Here is a 25,823-nt window from a genome sequence, read left to right as displayed (position 1 = left end):
CTGTGCTACTGCTGTACACCATGCGTCACCCATCTAGTATGTGTGCTTATCAAAATATCGGCTATAAATGATTACATACAGTATAGGCTATCTGAATGAAAATGACTGTCATATAATAGAATAGAAAAGCCTTTATTGTCATTTAAAATTTGGAGCGCTGCTTCTGTCGGTGCCACGAGGGACAACATAAAACACAACAATAGCTAAAAAAGATTAAGAGTTCTTTGCCAATCTCGACTAACAAACACAAAAACGAGTACAAAACCACAAAAACAAAACACCAAACTGGAGAAGCGAGGAGCCGCTGCGTCCGTGCACGCCGCCATCTTGATCATAATGTGTATGCGTTACATCTCTACAGTGTGTATGGACAGGGCTCTGCCAGTCCCAAGCTGTGATTGTCTCGCGCATGACCAAGTCATGAAACAGTAACATAACACACACTACCTAAACATCAACCTACTTTAGTCATGAAACAGTAACATAAAACACAATACCTGAACATCTAACCCTAACCCTACATAAAACACACTACCTAAACATCTAACCCTAACCCTACATAAAACACATAAAACACACTACCTAAACATCTAACCCTAACCCTAACCCTACATAAAACACACTACCTAAACATCTAACCCTAACCCTACATAAAACACATAAAACACACTACCTAAACATCTAACCCTAACCCTACATAACACACACTACCTAAACATCCACCTACTTTAGTCATGAAACAGTAACATAAAACACACTACCTAAACATCTAACCCTAACCCTAACTCTACATAAAAAACACACTACCTAAACATCTAACCCTAACCCTACATAAAACACATAAAACACACTACCTAAACATCTTACCCTAACCCTAACCCTACATAAAACACACTACCTAAACATCAACCTAAAACACACTACCTAAACATCTAACCCTAACTCTACATAAAACACACTACCTAAACATCTTACCCTAACCCTAACCCTACATAAAAAACACTACCTAAACATCTAACCCTAACCCTAACCCTACATAAAACACACTACCTAAACATCAACCTACTTTGGTCATGAAACAGTAACATAAAACACACTACCTAAACATCTAACCCTAACCCTAACCCTACATAAAATACACTACCTAAACATCAACCTACTTTTGTCATGAAACAGTTACATAAAACACACTACCTAAATATCAACCTACTTTGGTCATGAAACGGTTGCATAAAACACACTACCTAAAAATCAACCTACTTTGGTCATGAAACAGTTGCATAAAACACACTACCTAAACATCTAACCCTAACCCTACATAAAACACACTACTCACTGAATGTGCTAAGCTCACAAACCTACCTATTTAGCACGCTCTGTAACAGGATGGACGCGTAATGCACTATTCTATACGGTCAGGTTAGTAAGGCCTTTTCGTTTTACCAGTTTGCACTAAAATCATCATTGCAGTCATATTTTATTCATCACAAGGACCAATCATTATTTCTCAATAGTGAAGAGGACAACTGAAATCAACCCAACAGAAAGATGCTGGAGTGAAAAGACACAAACATCCATCATTGGAACGACAAAAACACATCAATTTACAAAGTTGTATTTCCTTTGCACTAGCCTACAGTATATATCCCATCCCATCATGCGCTAAGTGGGTAAGAGCCACATCATCTGAACTCTTTAATGTGCTGGCTAACTCTTCATCATCTGAACTCTTTAATGTGGTGGCTAACTCTTCATCCTCTCTCTCTCTCCACTGCTCATTTATACACTCATAAGCATTAACATTTCAAATTGCAGACGCAAGGAAAAAGGAAAAAGCCACTGCTTGGGTACTCGGTACCACAACTGTACAGTTACATCATACCAAGAAGAGAGTATCTGTGGTAAATTCAATGTGCATAGTGGTAGATTTAGGCAAAGTATATTGAATTTTCTCTTTCCTTCACCTCTTCCATTACTTAATTTACATTTGTTTTTCTGTGTAGATTTTTTATCAGTTTTGTATATTTTCCGTTCACTTCACAATGTACTGTTTTATATCATATTCATTCATTTGTCTTCTTTGTTACAAAATACCCAGAGAACACCTGTACTGCTAGAAAACTGAAAAAAAAACCTTAATAGTGAAGATTATAGTATTTTTTTGACAGAATCTTCCAAAGGGTGTGACTCACTGACAAGTTATTAATAAATATAATAAATAAAACACGGCACTACAAAGAGCCTGTCACATGGTTCAAACTAGTTAGGTTACAATCTAACAGACCTCATGCAGACGTCAGGTTTTGTGTGTTATCTTCTAAGTTCACATGAAAAAAGCTCCCACTTCCCAGTGGTTAAGATCCCGGTAGGGATACTTCCACCTTCATCCTGCTCTGTGAAGCTCACACTTCCCAGTGGTTAAGATCCCCACAGGTATATTTCCACCTACATCCTGCTCTGTGAGGCTCCACTGAAAGTACACAATGTCTTTTCTCTCCTCTACCTCAGAGGTAAATGTTAACATGAACAGCAGTGCTGCTGTGTTTTGTCTAAATAAAGTCCTTTGCTAAATAAAGAACAGCCCCACGGGGTCTCTGGGCTCACAAAGATGAGGATTAAAAGTATTCTTGCCCAGGAATTTACACAGAACTTGCTCTCAAATTTGAAGTGAGAAGGGGTGGGGTGGTGTGGAGATGAAGAATCACTCTAATTTGTGAGCATCATTCCACTGGAATCGATGGAAATGTTCCTCACATCCTCACTACACTGGATGGAGAGAGGAGCCTAATAATCTGAATGTGCCCAACTCCAAAATATCAGGTTCTTCACATATGATTACACCCTCGTAGATCAACAGAAGTGGGATTACCCAAACTGGCTAGTTGTTTATTTTTTAAAGTTAAACACCCACATATGTTTTGATCCTGATCCATATCTCCCAATGTAGATCTGCTGTTGCTATTATAATTAATGTGATACACTTCAAAGAGCATGTGTCAGTATGTGCTGAATGGTGTTAATTACCGCTAGTATTTTTACTACATTATAATGAAATAGCATTTCTTTGAGTGTTCATTTTTCAAATGATTTATTAATATATTTCAAAATGGCTTTTTTTGCTGCGTTTTTTTTTATTATAATTGTCAGACTTTAATCGCACAAGCGACACACCGCACACTGCAACACACGTGAATACATGGAGGCGACACAGGACACACACACACACACGCACACGCAGGCCTGAGGTGACTTTTATTGCGTAGGCAAGTAATCCAGTAGCTTCCACAGGGAGGATCAGCATTCATGATGTGCTCACAGAAGACAAGACCAAGGAAAGCTTGATCCACCAGGGTAGACAATCTACTTTACCATCTCTCTTTTTGCCCCCTGTCTGATCCACCATGTAGTTTTTTTCTATTTTGGTGAATTTAATCAGAATGACTGGATCCTATGCAGATACCATAGGAGGGTATACAATCAGTGAATGGAGTGAAATCCTAATTTGGTATTTTTTAGGGCTATAGACACATTAGTCTCTGCAGTGCAGGCTCAGACTGTGTGAAGGGCACCTGATCCATTTAAGGGAACTCTCCTGGCAGAGAACGATGACGCATGTATGATTAAAAGGCTCCATCTCCAATTAAGATATAGATTATTTAGATAGATAGATAGATAGATGCATACTTTATTTATCCCCAGGGAAATTTGGGACATCCAGTAGGTTATACAACTCACAAAGTGTAGTGAAACTTACAAAAACATAAATACACACTAAGTAATGAGACATACTAAACAATAATTTAAAATAATTATAATTTAATAATTCATTATATAATAGTATAATTCAATAATTACATTTCATGGGGTTGTTCAACATCAAAATAAAATAGCACCCCTGTATTAAAATATATTTGCTGTTAAACCTTTATATGTTGACTTCTAAAACACATCTGTAAAAAATTTTAACTATTTACATTTTAAGCCGTTTTACGAACCAGAAGCAAATTCAAAGCAGAATCCTTTTGACTTTGAGTTTGCAGATGTATATGTCTCTGGATGGACAACAGCAGGAGCTCAGAGAGCCTGTCCACTACACCGTAGTTTCTAAACTGGGAGTGAGTTATACAAAGTGCAAGTTTTACCAAGATGAAATGGCATTTTGAGAAAAGTATACTCAAATGACCAAAGATGATTAGTTAAATGATACCACACCACCAGGTTCATTTTACAATTTGTACAACATATTTAGTACAAGGAAAACCAAGCAGGTATCTAGCTTACCATTTAGACACTATTCTATTTATCTAGCATATTATTTAACATGTAAACCAGATTGTGTTAAAACGTACTAAATGAATGCAGTCTACTTGCATTAGTAATGCAGCCTTATGTAAGGGATCATGGACGACCCGGTGTTCATGCAGCGGAACATAATGCATGTTTTAGGAGGTCACGAAGCCACAACATAAAGCTCATCTCATCTTAAAGTGCATTTTCTTCTAACTCTGTGAAGTCCATTCTCCTGCCTATATCATGCTTGACACACGTGTGTTATGGCAGTCATTTTATTGAGTTAGGGTTTGAGTTTTATTTCAAAATGTCAAATAAAAGATGCCGTGTCAAACTTTGGGATTACACTTGGCACACTTGCAGTCGGTTCTGTGAGCTCAATACACTCGTTCCATTCAGTGGAAAATATGCAAACGTGCTGTGTAGTGCGGTTCTTTTGCAGTGCAAATGAAGTGCAGCAAAGATATCATAGCTTGATACAATCTACGATGATCAGCCATCTGACAAGCAAGCACCAGCTTGATTTCATTTCATCAGTGGTATGTACTTTCCCTCTGGCTTACAAAGTAATTCAGAACATTTGTGCTTTTGAGTTGGTTTCTTTAAATGTTGAATGTTGAGGGCACCTTATCGCACATGGAAAGATCAAAGCTTGTATGGAGTCATACATGTGTCCATGAAGAACCTTTGACAAATGGCTAAGATGTCGTCAGTGCCATAATCAAGAGGTAAAACAAGCTATAGAATACTTTAAGCTGTGAGGGTTTATACTATATTATTGTATGCTTTATGACTGCAGTCATTACTATATATAAATAGTTATAGAGACTTATTTCAATCATTATGAGGCATTATGAATACAGTATAACCCTTTATGAATGTGTATAATGGCTCATAGTTCTCTCTATGAACCAGATCCGGCTCTTTGTGGAAAACTCTTTGCTTCGTTGCTATGGACGTTTCAATGTGAACTGACTAGAAACTCTAATGGACACATTGTCAAATTAATGTTCCTGAAGTTTTGGCAGTGACAGCCAAAATTAAAATGCACAGAGATTGTTTGTTTTTAAAGATAATTCTGTCAAAATCAACACAGTTTTGTAGCTTAGGATCTGGAGAATCTGCCATAGTAGATATCTCAATGTCTTGGGACATTATGTCAGGTTTTGCTGTGGTGGGTTACAAAGCACAACACCATCAGTTTCTTTTGACCAAAGGGTATTATCAAGGGTAACAATCCCACTAATGTCATTTCTAAGATCATCAACCTGTGTGTCTCAATGGGGAGTTCAACCACCTCCCTAAGCTTTTTTACTAAAACATCTCTAAAATTGAAAAGAAATTACAACATCAATGTGCTGGATAACTTCAAGAATGGTATAACTGTCCATTTTAAGTAACCAGAATCGCATCCAGTCATGAGAGCTATTCATTTAGTCTAGTGAGACTTTGCTAACATGTGTCAGTTCTTAACCTATCAGTATTTTCAGTTTAATTTGAACCTCATGTGGTGAAGTCACTTGAAGCAGAGCAAAAGTGGTCATGACATTTTTCCATGTAAGAGCACTTCCTCAGGCTTCTCCTCTGGCTTCTCCTCTGGCTCAATCATTGGTGTATCGCCTCGTGCTTCAGTTTCTACTACGAGCTCTGACATCAGGAACGTTCACAAACAATGGTCGCGCAAGTAAACAATGTTTAAAAATGTAATGACTGTGTCCTTGATTATTATCTGAACTTTTGATATAGTCGTAGAGAGCTAGTATTTGAAAATACATTTATTTCTGTTGCTAGGTAACCAAAATGAATGCTAGCATGTTACTGTTGTGTCATATTCCATTGGAAACGTCCCTTGTTCCAGCCCTGATTTGACCCAAGGGTACTTCAAGTACAAGGGGTACTTCAGGTACTAGGCCTCTAGCACTGGGGTGATAAATCCAAGACGGAATTGGCTCTCATGCAGCTTGTATGTGCTGGCTGTGATATACTGTATAATTTATAGCAGTGAATTTAGATGCAAGTCAGAAGTGAACAGCAAAATGACTATTTACTTTCTTTCTTTGTTTTCTAAACATGCTAAATCATGCTGAATCATTCCAGCCAAATGTAATCCTAGTCAAGAACAATATCTTAGGTGAAGATGAGGCAAAATGACTTTGAGTTTAGATGACACTGTGTAATGCGTGGGTTTACTAGGAGCACCTAGTAATGCAAGGTAACAACAACATGACCCAGTAGCCAAAAACAGTAGTAATATTAATCAGAGCATTTCTACTACAAGTTGTAGAATCAATAGCCAGTAGTTACTATAACAGTAGTAATATTAATCAGAGCATTTCTACTACAAGTTGTAGAATCAATAGCCAGTAGTTACTATAACAGTAGTAATATTAATCAGAGCATTTCTACTACAAGTTGTAGAATCAATAGCCAGTAGTTACTATAACAGTAGTAATATTAATCAGAGCATTTCTACTACAAGTTGTAGAATCAATAGCCAGTAGTTACTATAACAGTAGTAATATTAATCAGAGCATTTCTATTACAAGTTGTAGAATGCAGCACAGAAGAAAGGGTCGTGATCTTAGCCTTAGAGTCTGCAGGGATGATTGATAATGATGAAGTGCATAAATCCAATGCAAGAGTGGTGTTTTCCCCAGGATAACGGGCAGACTACATCTTCTGTGTGCTTTTTAATATAGGCCTACATGAATGACACATTATGCCTCATGATATGTCCAATTTAAAAGGCCATCACACATGGATGAGGCCCAGATTGGATCTGAAACATATTTGATTACATGTGATTACACATTTGGCCACTTGGGAGCAATTTGAGCCGCATTTCCCATCTTTTATAAACATAGCCTTTGTCTCATATCCAATTACCAATATAGGCAATTTTAAGACTAAACTGTTAAAGCAGGCTATCACAATTTTAAACGTTACACAATTTCAACAGATAAAAAATGATGGGAAGCCTCTAATCTTTGTACTCTGTACTTAATTTTAGAAAATGAAGCCTAACAAGCAAACAAGCAGGTGCAGCCAATGACAGGAACGCAGATGGAGCATCAACAGACAGGTTTGTTTGGCCTCAGCACTCAGCACATTTAGGCCCTCTAGCACTGATTTCCCCCCTGATACTTAGGATACTTTATACTTACTTAGCAGACAAAATGTTTCAAAGTGTTTCATATCATTAGTTTGGATTTTGAATCATTTTCAATGGCTGTTTGAATTAAACACCGTTTGGGTGTAAAAACGTTTTGGTGAGAAAGAACTCTTTTGCGTGACCAAGCGTCGTTACTTAAGATACAGTGGTACAGGGAATCAAGGGAATTATGGCAAAAAAAAACACTGAAGTTCCGGGGGGCACTGTGGCGCAAGCAGTAGCCCCGACCACATTCGGGCTTGACGCCCATGGAGGACACGGGTTTGAATCCGGCCCGATGTCATTTCTCCTGTCCACTCCCCAGCTCTTCTCCCTCTAATTTCCTGTCCCACTCTTCACTGCACTATTATCGATTAAAGGCACAAAAAGCCCAAAAATAAATCTTTAAAAAAAAACAATGAGGTTTCGACTCATTGAGACTCATCAGAATGACTGAGATGCAGTTTGACCAATAGTGATGCATATAGGGCGTGTCACAATTGTGATTGGCTAGATCGTGTGAGAAGGCAGGATTCAAAGAGAACGGCCCTTGTAAGAAAACTAGGCTACATGACAGAAAAGAACATTTTAATTCTGATTTCTAAATCTTTAAAAAAAAAAAACACTGAACGTTCTCACCTGCCTCCCTGGAGATCTGCATGAAGGCCTCCACACCTTTTTCTCCGTAGCTTCCTTCCGACGCCACGGTGGAGACGTAGTTCCACCCCATCGCCTTGACGATATCCACCATGGCCTGGGCCTGGAAGGAGTCGGGCGGCACCACACGCGAGAAGAAGTCGTAGCGTCTGTCATCGCTGAGCTCCGGGGCAGTGGAGGCATAACTTATCTGTGGAATCTGGGGGGGGGGGGGGGGGGAGAGGAGATAACAGGGAGAGAAAAACACTAACCTGTAAAAACGCAGCATGTGACACAGCACAGAGAAACTAGAGTTCACAGACAGAAGACTGACAGGCAACTCATTTCCAGAGTTCACACCCTTTTGAATGCTCACTCTAGCATGGGCTTCCTCTCTGTACCAGTCCAGACAACAAACTCCCTGGTTTTAAGAGCAAATCCTACAAAGAATAAATCAGATGAGCCTGAGGTGAAGCTATGAGTGGACGTTCAGGCTTTGTCTCCCTTGGTTGGCCACCATTGTATAAGATTAAAACCTGGATCTTGACTGACTAAAACCTAAGACTGAATCTTCAATATAGGGTATTAATTACATACCATCAGTAGTGTAGATTTAATATCAGCAGAAACGCTGTAACACCAACATACACGATAGACAGACAGCCATGTGCACAGTAAGGTAAAGACGATGCAAATAAATCTCCATATCTGCACAAGGTTTTTGAAAACCAAACCAGTCCATCTTTGGCAGTTCAAGTGAATTGCTTGTGCAGTTATTCTGAAGCTGCGTACAAACTTGGAACATCTTTTATATCTTACATAGATAGACAGACCGACCGACCGACCGACAGACAGACCGATAGATAGATAAATAGACAGACAGACAGATAGATAGATAAATAGACAGACAGAGAGACAGACAGATAGATAGATAGATATATTGTTAGTGTATAGATAGATTGATTAAGTCTAGCTTAACACACTGTAAGAACTCATTTCAGCTTGTCACCTTGAGCATTAAGCATCCATTAGCAAGTTGCATCTATCATCTTCGCCAAGCTGCATCATTTCAGCGTTCTTCATTAGAACACAGTGTTATATAATGAAATCATAAGTGATGCATGTAAGCATTTTAAGTCAGCAGGGCTTCATGCTGTGTTGAGAGCACAAACTGGGGCCTCTCTTTAAAATGCGTAGATGCGGAGCTGATACATATTCATTAGTTCCTCCTGCTGGATTCTCTGTCAATCTTGCTCCCAAACTCTCTCCTCTACTCCCTCCATCTCTCTGTTTCCTTGCCTATATTTCCGCTTTCTCTACTTTACAAACAGCATTTTATTTGCCATATTTTGGCATTTATTGTCAAATCTCTAAAGGGAGAATAATGGGAGTAGGGAGAATCAAAAACACAGCATCTGTTGGTATGCAGCATTATCCATATGTGCTTACTGTGACTTTAATGTGTCTCAAGTACTCTCTGTCAAACACAGTCAACATTGGGGATAAGGGACCATCAGCATGACTCAAGTCATTGGGAGTGCCTTGAGTGATTCATCAAAGTGCTTTGCTATTTGTATTATTATTATTGGTTCTGCTGTAGTGGGATTGAGCTATTCTGATCATCTCAGATCACAGAAAATCGCTAAGGAACAATGTCAGCGCATTTCCTAATCAAACCTCCAAAACAAACATAAAGGGAAATTACACATCAAGTACATATTGCTGTATGGAAATATGAAAACATATTGCTGTACCGATCCTCTTTATTCCATAATATGTACAATATTAAGCAAAACATCAGAAGTGAGAGAATGCTAAACCTGAGCTCACAGGTTTTTTCTGAATGTATGAAACTAGATGAGCTTCCACAATGTTTGTGAGTTAGTACACAAAGTTCCACATTTCAAACTGTCATTTTTGGGTTGGGAATTAACCTAATCACACGCCGCACATGTAATTGACTACTTTATGCAACATGTATCATGAACTAAATTCAGTTCAACTGGGTTTAGACAATGGACTTGAAGTTAAGAGCAACAGAATCCTGAGATGAGAATAGGGATGTGGGACTGGACAGTTTGTCTCTTCAGTAGCTTAAAGTCAATACCTTAATTCTACGCCAGGCTATCACTAGTGTACACTAGAAGCTTTTAAGATCAAGTGATAGGCACCCACTGCCCCCAATGTGTTATCTCTGAGGTCACAGTGTATGGAGTTTAGAGTCCTCCATATCAGCAACAGCAAAGAGAAAATAAATTCCTCTCTAACTTTGAAATGAGTTTGACTTGACTTGATCTTGAAGCTTGTGCTCCAATTGATCTTTGACCAGGGGCGAGTTGATCTTTCAGCCTCCGCAAATTAACTCCTTCTGAAGAGTAACACTAAACACAAAATAATTTTTTCTCTTAATTAGCCTTTTGATCCTCTGTGATTTGAATGAAAACACTTCCGAGGGCTGATACGTGTGGGTGGAGAGGAAGTTGTTTGTGATTGTGGATGTAGGTGAGGGCCGGGGGGTGGGAAGTGAATTCTGTCTGAAAGGTAAATGTTTTAATTCAGTGCTAGGTTTGATAAAGGAGGAGAGTTTTAACGATTATTAGAATAATCCTTATGGTAATGTCGTTGTTTTATCTTATTACAGGACCAAAGCGTTATAATGAACATGCTGTCTCTTCTCAATCCATTCAAGTCATAACTATTACACTACTGCGTTAACAAAATTAGAGAATACATTAATTTTTTTTCATTTATTGGCTTCATTGACAAATAGCAATCACTGTGGTAGGTTATCAATCAATCGTTATTTACTATTATGTTTTATATAGTTAAAAGTTTTGATATAGAACTGAAAAATGCTTCTTGGGTGTCCTGTTATACAGAAATATCAGACACCTGCCAGCCAATCAGAAAGAGGAAATTTCATCACCTGGGGTATGAGTGGATTTTATAAACATGACCCCATTTCTTTAAGATAAGCATCCACTCACCATACATGCTGAGATGGGAGGTTATAGCTTTTGTGGTGGAAGTCACTGAGCTGTGCCTCACACACACACACACACAACAAGTGTGTAGCCTGCTGTGCCTCACACACACACACACCAAGTGTGTAACCTGCTGTAACTCACAAACACACACCAAGTGTGTAGCCTGCAGTGCCTCACACACACACACACCAAGTGTGTAACCTGCTGTGCCTCACACAAACACACACACCAAGTGTGTAGCCTGCTGTAACTCACAAACACACACCAAGTGTGTAGCCTGCTGTGCCTCTCACAAACACACACACACACCAAGTGTGTAGCCTGCTGTAACTCACACACACACACCAAGTGTGTAGCCTGCTATGCCTCACACACACACACACACACACACACACACACACACACACACACACACTCACACACACACACACACACACACACTCACAAACACACACCAAGTGTGTAGCCTGCTATGCCTCACACACACACACACACACACACACACACACACACACACACACACACACACACACACACACACACTCACAAACACACACCAAGTGTGTAGCCTGCAGCAGGCCATTGCTCCCTCTGACAGCTGGATTAGACACCACACCTGAACTCAGCCCTTGAGCCCCTAGACATCCACCCCATTGCTCTTTATCACACACACTCTCACACACACACACACACACACTCTCACACACACACACACACACACACACACTCACACACACACTCACACACTCACACACTCACACACTCACACACACACACACACACACACACACACACACACACACACACACACACACTCTCTCTCTCACACATACACACACACACCTCTGAGGAGCCAAAACAAAACTGAAATGATATGTGGAAACACCAAGCAGCCTTGGCCTCTGTAGCATGTCACCTCTGTATTGATGTGTCTGAGTGAGTGTGTGTGTGTGTGTGTGTGTGTGTGTGTGTGTGTGTGTGTGTGTGTGTATTGATGTGTCTGAGAGGATGACAGAGAGGCTGTGATGAGTATTGTGTGTTGGGCCCAGCCTCTGCAAGGATGGCCATTATCATCCTCCATTATGTTGTCCGTCAGGGTGACGGATCAGCAGGTGCCAAAGGAAGGTGCATGTGCTACCTCTCTGAGCACAGGACATGAGCAGCGCAAGATCCCCACACACACTGTCAAACACTGCATATCTCAGGTGAAAGCGACAGGTGGGCGACAGTGGTACAGGAGGTAGAGAAGTCGATTAGTAATCAGAAGGTAATCAGAAGGTTGCTAGTTCGATTCCCTGTCGAAGCGTCCTTGAGCAAGACACTGAACCCCTAATTGCTCCTGATGTGCAGTGTGCTATCAGTGTAAATGTAAAAAATGTGTATACATCCTTGTAAGTCGCTTTGGATAAAAGCGTCTGCTAAATGACTAAATGAAAGGACACACAATCAAAGTAGGTGCAATTAGTAGGTGGAAATTCCATTAGGTGAAAGGCAGCCATATGTCCAATTAAGGGGGGATGTAAAGCATGAGTCTGCCTCAGCATTCTTATATACATATATAGTATACATCTTATATATATACTATATCTTATATACATATATAGTATACATCCTTTACTGTTGGACAGAAATGAATACTGTTCATGTCGTATAAACTCAGGTTACACAATTAGCAATTATTTCCACCAAGATATCATTGCATGCTCTGGCACAGAACATGTGAGAATCATACCCTGTGCCCTGCACAAAAAGGTTATCTTTTCTAAGGCAGCCCCTCTTTGTTACCGGTCACCCGTAACCAGCCATTTGGAACATAATATTGGAAGACGCCGTTTGAAAGCTGACCATTTCTGCCCTCAGTGGTTACTATACAAACCGCATGGAGAGACCTGTGTGTGGTCACTATAAATCAAGCATTATGGTTGCTCAAGATCGTTTTTCCTGGACAGAAAGGTCAGTTGTTGACAATACCACTGAAACGAAACTGCAGGAGAATTTGATGGGTATCATTGATCAGAAAGCACAGAAGGCACACCTCCAGGTTACTGCATAACAAAACATGACTTCTTCCCGTTTCAAATTGCATTTCTACTCAACACATCACACAGGCACCCAAAAAGAAACATGATGTAATTTACTTTTACTACTGTGAAAAGCTGAAGTGGCCCATTAATAAGAGATTATTAATGTGACAAAGACTACTGTCAGCTCCTCTAAAAGCACTTCAGCTGCAGGTGATTTGCATCTCCTGTCAGGGGTGCATTAAAAATGTGTTTTTGGTTTTGCATCTTGTATTTGTGTACCGTTCATACTGTTGCATGCAAACATCTCCAACAACAACAACAACAACTTCAGTTATAGGTTGGTTTGACCTCATTTAACAATTATCATTATGCAAACTACCTGGACTATTCATTATTCGTTGTTCAATATTACTGCCCACTGCAAGTAGATAGTAAGTGCATGATCATGAGATTCTGAAGCTTTGCTCAATCTAAGCTTTTGGACACAAACCTCTTCCAGGTCAATGATCAATGTAGCATTCAGCAAACTTGAGCATTCAAACATTCAGCGAACATCTCGATTATTAGCAGTTACCTAATACTAACCTAATTCCTATTCTTCACACATTTTTTAGTAAATTACGACATTTTCGATGTAATGCAGTGGGAATTGTGTAGTTTCCTGTTTCATAGCAATAGCATCTGCCTACAACAATGTTTGTGTTGTTGTGTTCAGTGTTTCAGAACACAATTGATCGTGACTTATAGGTTATTGGACACAGGCTTCTTGATTTACATTTAGTCATTTAGCAGACTCTTTTATCCAAAGCGACTTACATATGTGCGACTTACAATGTATACACGTTTTACATTTACACTGATGGCACACTGCACATCAGGAGCAATTAGGGGTTCAGTGTCTTGCTCAAGGACGCTTCGACAGGGAATCGAACTAGCAACCTTCTGCTTTCTAAACGACTTCTTTACCTCCTGTACCACTGTCGCCCCTGATTGACAGGCAAACCCAGAGCCCAGGATTACCTGGATAACCTGCCCCCTTGACCCTTAATTAGCTGACCTATGCAAATGAAATGCTGGTGTTCGGTCTTGTCCAATCAAACAAGGGCCCACTAACCACCTAACGTCACGCAGCTGCATCATCAAATCCAAAACCTCCCCCAGGTCTTCCTCTCCCTCTTCTTCTTCTTGTTAGTTGAACACCAGGTCACAGCTGGTGCCTGCTTTAGAGCCGGACCCCTGAAACTAATGAAGCTGACATCTTCAGCTCTGTACATGCGGCTGCAAAGAAAGCTCCACCGATCAAGAAGTAATACACCTCTGGAGGCCAAACATACATTGTGTACGCCACATGAGGTTGGTGGGTGATCGTGAGCACTGCTGTATGCATGGAGGTGAGTGATCTTGAGCATGTAGGTGAGTGATCATGACCACTGCTTCTGTATGCATGTACTGGAGGTGAGTGATCTTGACCACTGCTGTATGCATGGAACTGCAAGTGTGTGCGTGTTGGTGGAGGTGAACGAGGAGACAAACCATGAAACAAGTACCATGAAGTGTGCGTGCATTCTTGCATGAATGTGTGCGTGTGTAGCTGCAGCAGTGTATGTTCCTCAGCAGTAAAGCTCCAACCTGTCATTGTGTGCTATACTTGAGCTGGAACAAGCTTTGTAATGTGGGTTAGCATTTGAAGTGCCCTATTTGGAATTGAAATGATTTTCGTATTCGACTTCTGGGGCCCTGCAACACAGGATTTTAATCGTTGTGGCTTGCTCACAGGAGGAGCCGCAAATCAATTATTTCATTACAAGCGTTCATTTTCTCCAGTGCTCAATCTATTTTTCTGACGGAGAACTTGTTTGCCTCTCTCTGTCCTTGTTGAAACACCACAAACCATAGCAGAGATGCCTTTAGTCAAATTTCACCTCTTGGAAGAGGGAAAGCTCATATTCTGGTATCTGTCCCACAATAGCCCTTGAGAGATTTATGAAAATGAGCATACAAACTACAAATTCCATTCAAGGAGAATGAAGGACAGCTGCTGTATTTTGAGAGTTCTTCTGGTCAATAATGGAATAGAAAGTTAAACATTTATGCTACTTACTAAATAAAATATTTGATTCGAAATTACAACCTCACATTCTCTTCTTTCTTCTCTGTTGTAATACCACTACTTGCAATGGCAATGACTGTGATAGCATTGTCCTCCACCATTACAGCTTAAGTCAGAGACTCTCGGGATATGTTAGTAGGATTTATTTATGTTGTTGACATGGTACGTTTGGTCTTGGTGAACTAGATGGGTTTTAAGCTGCTGCTGCTGTTAAGACAGCTGCTGCTGACATTGTGGCTGCGGCTGCATAACTATAGCTGCTGCTGCTGCTGCTGAATGAACACAAAGAAATACAACAAGATCAAGCAGAGTGTGCAAACACAACCCCTCTGCTCAAACAGATCTAGACGGGTGATGCTGAGGATTGACGCAGAAGAACGAGAGAACTTGCTTCAGGCCTATTTCACTGTCTGGCGTCTAGCTCACCTGTGCGATTTAACAAAACAAGATCTTCAAACAAGTTGGCGTTGGAGGTGTAGAGAATATGATTGGCTCATAATAGCACCAAAGAAGGCGCTCAGTTTGGCCCTTTTGAGATTGTGTACTGAACAAATGAATTGACACATACTGTAAGGCAGCCTCCTTTGACACCCAATGGTGATGTTTCCCCCATACCACACTTACATTGAGACAGACTCTACTATTAAAAGGTCATTCTCTTTCTCAAGCTAAAACAAAAGTCCTTAAAAGTAACTAATGTGGTTAATAAACGAACTATTATAGTTACTATAAAGTAACTATAAAGTAAATATTGTGATGAGAATCAGCACTCACATGTATACCATCTGTTCACCTATGTAACCTTGAAGTGAATCACCTAATAGCCCTGTATTGGAGAAAATCAGACAGACTGCGGTCCAATGGCTCAAGAGCATCTCTCACTATTTAGTCTTGGGAAAGATATTCTATATGCCGAAAGGCCGACAAACTTAATTTAAGGAGATCTGGGACCCCTTTTATCAGGATAGATCCTGGCAATGTCTATATTATCTACTTGTTTTGAATGTAAAAACTCTGGTCATCATTTGAAAAGGTTGGATCTGTATCACCTATCCCTCTAGTTTGTGTCTTTGCTCAGGGCTTATACTGTGTAGCTCTCAGGCTAACTGTCTTTGAGAGAAACTGATACATTATCTCCTTGGGTATTTTATCCTTGGAATTGTTGTGTTCTGTATGATGTTGAAACACAATACATACATTATTAAAAAGCAATACATTAATTATTTCAGTCTTGTGTGCATGGCTGGATGGAATTCTCCAACCACTATGCCAGGGGTCTTCAACCTTTTTCAGCCCAAGGACCCCTTGGCTGAGAGAGACACTGAGCAGGGACCCCCACCCCCGCCGATTGGTTGGAATTCTACAACCACTATGCAAAAGTTTCACTGTTTTGTTGAAGAGAATATGCAATATGCACCTTGCTTTAAAACTCCATATGAGAACCCTAATTATAAGCATTTCACTGATAGTCTGGAAAAGCTTAAATCTGATTAAGGCATTTGCTGAAAAGAGACCATTTCATAAAAGGCTTATTTATGCTTATTTATTAAAGTAATCTCAAAACATGGTTGATAAATAACCAAAAATGTGATCACTAGTGGGTAAGCAGTAGAACTTGTATATTGGGATTGTATTTAATTTTATTGTATCTTATTTTATTAATTTTTTTTGATTTATTGTCAATGTTATGTTTGATATACGTTAATGCCTTTTTTAGGTTGTATAGCCTTTTTCACTCTGGCAGGGGGACTGCCAATGGAAACTAGCCTTTTGGCTATAATTGGGTGCATTTACATTTTAATGTTCATGAATGTACACTGTCCCTCTTGATCAAATAAACAAATGGATTGATTGATTGATTGATTGATGCTGATGCATTAGGTTCACATGGGTATCAAAAACACCAATGTAATGTGTGACTTGTGTCTACCAGCTACAGTAAAAGCAACACGATGTAGCAATGCTCCTGCATACTAGTTTGCCATACATTGCAGACTATTGTCCCCTCTCGTACTCTGGGTGAACATGTAACGACAGAGGGTTTCAATCTGGCATGGGCTTTTTCATAGTTTTGTTTACGATGAAAGTTGGTTTAAAAAACAAAACGAAAAAAAAATGATTTTCATTGTTTCCATTGGGAATTTGGATCTTCAAATTCCTCTTAGTTGATTGAAACCCATTTTTGGTGTTGTGCATTTAGTATTGTTTGAGGCAGGCTGTTTTCTTCTTCCATACTCCATACTATGTTTTGGCTTTGATCATATTGGGACTATTGGCTTCAAATGAGTAGGCTTTGAGCACTCAGTATCCATACAGCATTCTAAACACTGTGTGGCTCTCACTCTGCCTTAATCTTCTCTGGGTACACGCATCATGACAGTTTGGAAGAAGAAATATGTGTATCTAATGTTCGGATCATCTGGTGTTGGAAATATGTACATTAACATCCAAATTCGCCTGTAATATCCTGATATTGAGGACAAATTTCATTTCATTAGTCGACTGGCAACAGCAAAAGCTAGAAATGTCGTCTACATCTTTTTGACACACACACATACATCACACACACACACACACACACACACACACACACACACACACACACACACACACACACACACACACACACACACACACACACACACACACCCGTGATTTACCATGTCATCTACCTGGGGTGGGTTTCCTGAGGGCGGTGGTGACCAACTACCATCGTTAAATGACAGTCATGTTAAATGATGTTTGGTTAGTGACACTTTCAAGAAATGTAGTACAGGAGTATAAGAGTGTTCTCTTTCTCCCTGTCCCCTTCCCCCACTCTCACTCACTCTCATTCTCCCTCTCTCGTGCACACACAAACCACACACACACACACACACACACACACACCCTCTGTTTTGCTGTATAATCTACCTATATAAGAGTGTTCGCTTTCTCTCCCTCCCCCTTCTCTCTCTCTCTTGCACACACGGATGCACATATGCACAAGAACACACGCGCACGCACACACACGCGCACACACACACACACATTATAGTGTAACATTGCATTACAATGTACAGCAATATGTCATGTAATCCTTTTTCATATTTGTGTCTTTTTTATTTAATAATGAATCAATGTTTACTGTAAAGTACATTCTTAGTATGCAATTGGAGCAGGGTAACACTCACATAACAGCTGGATGCTAAAACAGGTTTTTGCCAACCAACACATTTAATTATATATTTCTAATTATTAAATATTATTATATTTTAATAATAATAGTATTATTATCTATACCTAAACAACCAGCTTTATCATTTCTTTACTTATCTGATTTATACGTGACTGGTAAGGTTGATTTGGCAGTATGTGGAAACCTCAAATTATTTGTAACTATGCTTTGATATCTGTCTGCTGTCATGTGTAAGGGATGTGAGTTAGAGTGAATGGGAGAGAGAGGGAGAGAGAGACAGAGAGAGAGAGAGAGAGAGAGAGACAGAGAGAGAGAGACAGAGAGAGAGAGAGACAGAGAGAGACAGAGAGAGAGAGAGAGAGAGAGAGGGAACAGAGAGAGAGAGAGAGAGAGACAGAGAGAGAGAGAGAGACAGAGAGAGACAGAGAGAGAGGGAAACAGAGAGAGAGAGAGACAGAGAGAGAGAGAGACAGAGAGAGACAGAGAGAGAGAGAGAGGGAAACAGAGAGAGAGAGAGAGAGACAGAGAGAGAGAGAGAGAGGGAAACAGAGAGAGAGAGAGAGAGAGAGAGACAGAGAGAGAGAGAGAGACAGAGAGAGAGAGAGAGAGAGAGAGAGAGACAGAGGGGGAAAAAGGGCAAGAACCTTTCTAACAATTGACTTAAACTGCATCATAGGACTGGTAAAGGCCATCCACATGATGTGTGATGTCATACCCTGTCATGGCAGCTGATGGCACGTTTGTAACAATGCTCTTTTTTTTCAAACTTACATGTTGCTATGGAAACATACATATACATATATAATGCAAGTAACTATCCTTCTACCTCTCCTCCAAATGTGAATTGTCAGCAATATAAACTCCACCAGAGACATTAAGGACAATGTATTAACTTGCATGTCATAAACACAAGCAATAATATTGTTTGTTCCAATTTGTTCCAACATGATGTCTGTTCTCGTCGACTTAAACCACATATCATTTTAAATCTTCTATCGCCCAATTTCAAATAAATAGGTGGGTCATTTGTCTTGCGTAATTTCAAAACAACGAAATAAAAACAATATCCCGTGCAAGTAACTGGACTCTATTTCCATAGCGCTTTTCTACTCATAGAGCACTCAGGGCGCTTCACACGTTAATGTCTCAGACATCTACCCATTCACACACAATGGCGGAGGCTACTTATTGTCAATTGTAATACCTGTGACTGGCAAAATGAGCTGAATTGGACTGTCATGTGCAAACCCGCCGCGATTACATTGTATGGTGAGCTGTACGAAACAAAATAACATGTAATAGCCACCTCAAAGTTCGCTATACAAACAAATACAGCAGGCTTATAAAAAACAATGTCTAAATGTCTAAATTATCCTTGTTATTCTTTCCAAGTCAGTGGGACCAAAATAGGTATATTTAAACCTTAGTTATTTAAAGTTTAAATGAATTATATTGCATTAGCTTTAACAATACAGATACAGTATACTTGAATCCACACAGATTGACTCCATTTGAGGAAGCAGTGTTTCATCTTCAAACATGTTGCAAGATCCATGAGTTAAGTGATGTTACATTCACGATGCCCACCATCTGCCTGTGACAAGGTCCTAACACAGGACATGTTTTGTTTTCTTCCAAATATGACAACTAATATGTAATGCTATATGTACCTACAAGCACTAGACATGATTGTACCAAATGATACATATATGTTCATGCTAGTCCTATTAAATAAGTATTAAATAATAATATTTATTAAATAATTATTTAAATATTTTGAAATCAGTAGTCCCATGTGCTAAAAGACTACATTTAGTATGATTTCATTTTGAAATGTTCTTCACATCTGTGCTAAGGCAAGAGCATGTGACCTGAGGTTCAGTTAAATTCAGTTCTGGACTTAACACAGAGATTAAAAGTGATATGTTTATGTTTGTAATGTTTCCTCTCCACTTACATGCCTCCACTGCTACGACACAGATACATTACTATTCATAGTTCTGCCTTGGGGTTTCCAATTCTATTTTCTCACTTTTAATGTAAACATCAGGTGATTCATCTTTTCTCTCTGCAAGACTAAAGCCAAAGAGCTGATCACTCATTTTGCTTGTTGCCAGGCAACTTGAACTAGATATGAACCAGCTTCTGATAGGTAGCCAATTAAACATTTGAAAGCATTTCAACCTGCCAAATGAAGTTTGCCCTAACTCTGCCTGGGGCCTTTTTATATTGGACCCCTCACATGTGTTTTTGCATATGGATAGTATTATGGATATATTTTACTTGGATTAAATTTACACCTTCCATACAGTGTGTGTCTAATGTGGCCTGATTACATTTACATTTAGTCATTTAGCAGACGCTTTTATCCAAAGCCACTTACATATGTATACACATTTTACATTTACACTGATGGCACACTGCACATCAGGAGCAATTGGGGGGTTCAGTGTCTTGCTCAAGGACACTTCGACAGGGAGTCGAACTAGCAACCTTCTGATTACTAAACGACTTCTTTACCTCCTGTACCACTGCCGCCCCCACACCTTCTATACAGTGTGTGTCTAATGTGGCCTGATTAAGATCCAAGCAGTCCAAACATGCATGCAAAGTCTGTAGTCTGTAGAAATGCTTGTAGTGAAAAGAAAACACATTGTAGGTTTTTCTATATGAGAGGGTACTTTTTCAGATCATAATTAATTGTATGGCTTTCTTCCTCCTGATAGATAGCACACCCTTTCTCCTTCGATTCAATCAAGATCAAGACGTAACAATAAACAAGACACAGTTCCAGCTCCACACTATTAAATGAAGCAATGAAGCCAGATAGAGATTTGTGGTACAGTGGTAGAGAAGTCGTTTAGTAATCAGAAGGTTGCTAGTTCGATTCCCTGTCGAAGCGTCCTTGAGCAAGACACTGAACCCCTAATTGCTCCTGATGTGCAGTGTGCCATCAGTGTAAATGTAAAATGTGTATACATATGTAAGTCGCTTTGGATAACGCGTCTGCTAAATGACTAAATGTAATGTAAATTTGCTCTGGAATGAGTTTTTTGCCTGCCTCATATTGTCCTGTCCTCCCGTCTCCCCACACCTCCACCTGAGACCTTAACACTTTAGCAAATCCATAATACAAATACCACATGAGTAGCAGTGCCAGCCATTGTAGCAACAATAACTCTATATCCCTTGTTGTGGACAAGGCCTATTTATCAGCACAGCACCGTTGGATTCATCATAGTTCCACAACCATGAAGTGCCACCATGAAGACAAATTGCTGTCTCTCTAAACAAGAAAAACCCAATTCAGGCTTAGGCCTATAAATAGTTCTGTAAGTACTGTTGCAGCAAGTCATATGCAAAGCCACCAGCCTTCCTCCCTCTCTCGTCTTTTTAAGTCCACAGGAATGAGCAGAAATGCATTGTGTGATGCCGAATTCTGCTGGTGCATTCAGATGTGTAGCATTGTGCTGTTAAGCAGATTTTCTCTCCAGCACAAACAGCAGTTTCCCCTACCCTGCTGGAGCCAATCACAAGGCCCTCCTCCTTCACACACAGCTCTCCACTTCAACCCCCTTTGGATTAGGAAGAACCGCTGCAAGTAGTCATGTTTGTCACAGATACAAAAGGCAATATTCAGGATGGCTGTTAACCACAGCAATGAATCACATGTGTGTCCCTGACTCAAGATCATGCAAGATTGTTTCCATGTTCCTGAACAGAATGACACTATGGCTAAGGACAGAAGCCCTCTGTCTCTACCAGCACTGTTGAGTTTTCCAGACTGTGCATCACTTCCTGGGGATCATTTGAGAGGACAAGGAGCCTGCCTGTTCGTTCCCCGAGATGGCCAGGCCAAGGCCTTTACTCACAAAAGACAGCAAACAATTACAATGGATTACAATCCATTATACATCCCTTTGTTGTATGATGGGGAGTGGATGCCTTGGCCTTGGCCTGGCCTTCTTGGGGGAACAGGCCGGCTCCTTGTGCTAGAACAGCCACTGGAGCTATAGTCAGCACGTGACACCAGGGCTCTGCTTAATATTGGGCTGATACAAAATGTGCAATGGTTGCTTGATCAAGTGAGAGCGTGAACTGACTGACACGATTGTAATATGTTTGATAGTTCGTTCCGACTCGATGGGTTGATGGGCATAAAAGCTAAGCAATTTCGAGATTGTCTAGCAGGGAAGGCATCAATTACAACCCAAGTCTGTCTTTGGATGAGTCTTTTGGATGATCATTAACGCTAATGTATGGCAAGGAAAAATTATATGTCATCCCATGCAAGTTACTGCTATCCCAGCCATGTTATGAATGACCTTGTGGTAACGTTTTCCATTTTCTATTTTTTCTTGATTTATGAACTATTAATGACGTTGAATGGTATTAAAGCAGAGACATTTCGACTCCCAGGCTACTACCAATTATAACTTATGGTTAGAAATGAACACAAAGGTGAGCTTGCCCTATCATACAAAGATGAAGCAGGTATGCACTATAGCAATGGTGCAATTGTAACAGTATGTGTAATGACTTATGGATCTAATTTCAACATATCTGTTTAATGAATCAAATGACTACATGATTGTTAAAGATTATCTATTGCACATACGGATTAGCATGCTATTGGAGTCATGGTGGGGCTGAGAAGGGGTGTACACTCCTGGGAATGATGAGTCCCAATTAGCAAATGAAAATGACACAGGCGGGGGCTGGGGGAGGTGGGCCGCCCATTTCATGACGTAAGTCCCAAACAGTTACTCTACGTCCGCATCGGCCTTGCAAAGTAGTTGACGGGTTAAGCCATTCATTAAATATTATCTAATCAGAAGTAGTTAAAATCATGTTAAGGCCAGCTACAACTTCACAATAAAGGTTCAACGAATGATTAACATAAAGAAAAAAAATAGGTATACTATTTATTAATACCAAAGTACATTTTAAGAGGAAGTGACAGTGTCAGGGAGGTGTGAGAGTGGGGCAGCTATGGGGGGGAGAGTATGGGGTCTGTGTGTCTGCGTGGCTGTGTGGAGGAGAGAGGAGAGTATGGAGTCTGTGTGGAGGAGAGAGGAGAGTATGGGGTCTGTGTGTCTGTGGAGAGGAGAGTGTGGGGTCTGTGTGTCTGTGGAGAGGAGAGTGTGGGGTCTGTGTGTCTGTGGGAGAGGGAGAGTATGGGGTCTGTGTGGAGGAGGAGAGTATGGGGTCTGTGTGGAGGAGGAGAGGGAGAGTATGGGGTCTGTGTGGAGGAGGGGAGAGTATGAGGTCTGTGTGACTGGGGAGGAGAGGAGAGTATGGAGTCTGTGTGGAGGAGGAGAGTATGGCGTCTGTGTGTCTGGGGGAGAGGGAGAGTATGGAGTCTGTGGGTCTGTGGAGAGGAGAGTGTGGGGTCTGTGGGTCTGTGGAGAGGAGAGTGTGGGGTCTGTGGGTCTGTGGAGAGGAGAGTGTGGGGTCTGTGTGTCTGTGTGGAGGAGGGGAGAGTATGAGGTCTGTGTGACTGGGGAGGAGAGGAGAGTATGGAGTCTGTGTGGAGGAGGAGAGTATGGGGTCTGTGTGTCTGTGGGGAGGAGAGGAGAGAGTATGGGGTCTGTGTGTCTGTGTGGAGGAGGGGAGAGTATGGGGTCTGTGTGGCTGTGGGGAGGAGAGTATGGGGTCTGTGGGTCTGTGGGCGAGGAGAGTATGGGGTCTGCGTGGCTGTGGGGAGGAGAGGAGAGTATGGGGTCTGTGGGGAGGAGAGTATGGGGTCTGTGTGGCTGTGGCTGTGGGGAGGGGAGGGAGAGTATGGGGTCTGCGTGGCTGTGGGGAGGGGGGGAGAGGCTCCTGTGCTCAACCTGTTCAATAAACAAACATGTTCAAATCATTGGCTCTGTCCAGGCTTCCCTCAGCCTGTGAGCCTGTAGTCTTTTTCATTCCTGCCCACACATCCCGCAAGTTGTTTTGCTGGAGCTTGCTCTCATGCAGCTTTTGGCCTGTATGCCTCCTTGCTCTGCCTCAGCCTCACTTCCAGCTCCCTCTGCACCCCGTCCCTGAAAGTGCTCCTCTCTTATGGAGCAGCTCCTCCAGGTCACTGCTGGTGGTCCAGGGTTTATTATTGGGGAAGCATTGCACTGCCCTGGTGGGGATGGTGTTATCCACAGACGTTGACACAGTACTCTGTTAAACAATCCATCAAGGTGTCATCTCCGTGGAGCTCACAGAGTACATCCTCAGTGTGTGGCCTCAACACACCCCTGAAGAGTCTCCGTGCACACGCCTGAACCCGGATTCATTTTTCACACAGATCCACTTTTTAATCGCATGCACACGGAGCCGGGTCAAGAGAAATGTGCGTGCACATGAACCCAGCGGATCGGATTGAATCCGCTGTAGTACATCCCCCACGCCTGTTGGTGGCGCTTTAACGGTGCTACAGACAACCGAAGAAAACGGAGAAGAAGACAGGAGCATGCTAATAAAGTGACATATGACAGCTATGGTAGTCGAGATCCAACTAGCAACGTTAAGCCTAGCCGCATAGCCTACATTTAATCGGCACAGAAACACATTATGGTGGTTAATAAAATCAGTGGTCAGAGCAGACTGTAGGTTAAGCGAAAAATAAAAAATGTTATTGATAATAAAATAGTTTAGAACAGTGCAACAAAGCAATGTGCAACATGACATGTCTGAGTTGTTTAAATGCCTGTGCTTTATGGAGATGCTGAGCTTGAGCACGAGAGACCACAATGCAAGTGGTGTGTATTCTGAATGTTTCATGGTTTACAATTGCTTCCAATTTCATGGTTTTATTACTAACAACAAATGTAGGCTATTGTTGAGGGCTTTGTCCTTCACGTACTGTAGGCTACCTCTGAAGTAACGTTAACGCTAGCTAGTAGCTATCGCTATCGTTGTCTGACAGGACTAAAGCTAACGTAACATTCATCTTTTATTAAGACCGTTTTGAAACTTCCGTCTATTCATAAAAATCTTTTTCACGTCGATTTGCTCATATAGGCTATTGCTGACACTTTTAAAAACCGGTTTTGTAAAATGTCTGATGCAAATAGATTAACACAGTGATAGATTAAAGTGTGGCTTGTTAATGTCATCCCTTTCCTAAACAACACTCGATTAGATGGATAGATAGATAAACTTGTATTAATCCCGTTAGGCAAATTCACGTGTAATAGCAGCAAGGTAATAGGTAGGTTACAAACAACTAAGCACAGTAGAAAAATGTAAGTCACAAAAAAGGAGCCACGTCATACATTTAGTTCATGTTGTTGCCGTTATGAAGTGAAGCAGTGGGGTTAATAGGGTTCAGCCTGAGGTTGCGAGGCGATCACGTGGGGCAAATACATCATCAGATTAGAAAGGGTTTGCGGATAGGGCGTGCGTACGAACACCAACCCGCGGACGGATTCGAGTTTACTCACTTTGGACCCCCGATTCGAAGAAGTGC

The 25,823-nt window shown here is 40.9% G+C and overlaps 1 protein-coding gene across 2 annotated transcripts in view; it reads right to left on the bottom strand.

Moving 5' to 3' along the window:
• Nucleotides 1-25,823, bottom strand: part of LOC105913228 (metabotropic glutamate receptor 7) — a 146,925-nt gene that overhangs the window by 85,912 nt on the left and 35,190 nt on the right. For both annotated transcript variants that reach the window (XM_031568542.2, XM_031568541.2), the window contains exon 2: nt 8,081-8,297. In XM_031568542.2, the coding sequence (XP_031424402.1) occupies nt 8,081-8,297 (217 nt within the window). The remainder of the gene's footprint in view (nt 1-8,080; nt 8,298-25,823) is intronic.

This window comes from Clupea harengus, chromosome 5, assembly GCF_900700415.2.
Source record: "Clupea harengus chromosome 5, Ch_v2.0.2, whole genome shotgun sequence".
Classification (NCBI taxonomy): domain Eukaryota; kingdom Metazoa; phylum Chordata; class Actinopteri; order Clupeiformes; family Clupeidae; genus Clupea; species Clupea harengus.
This window is presented reverse-complemented; position numbering and strand designations above follow the sequence as displayed.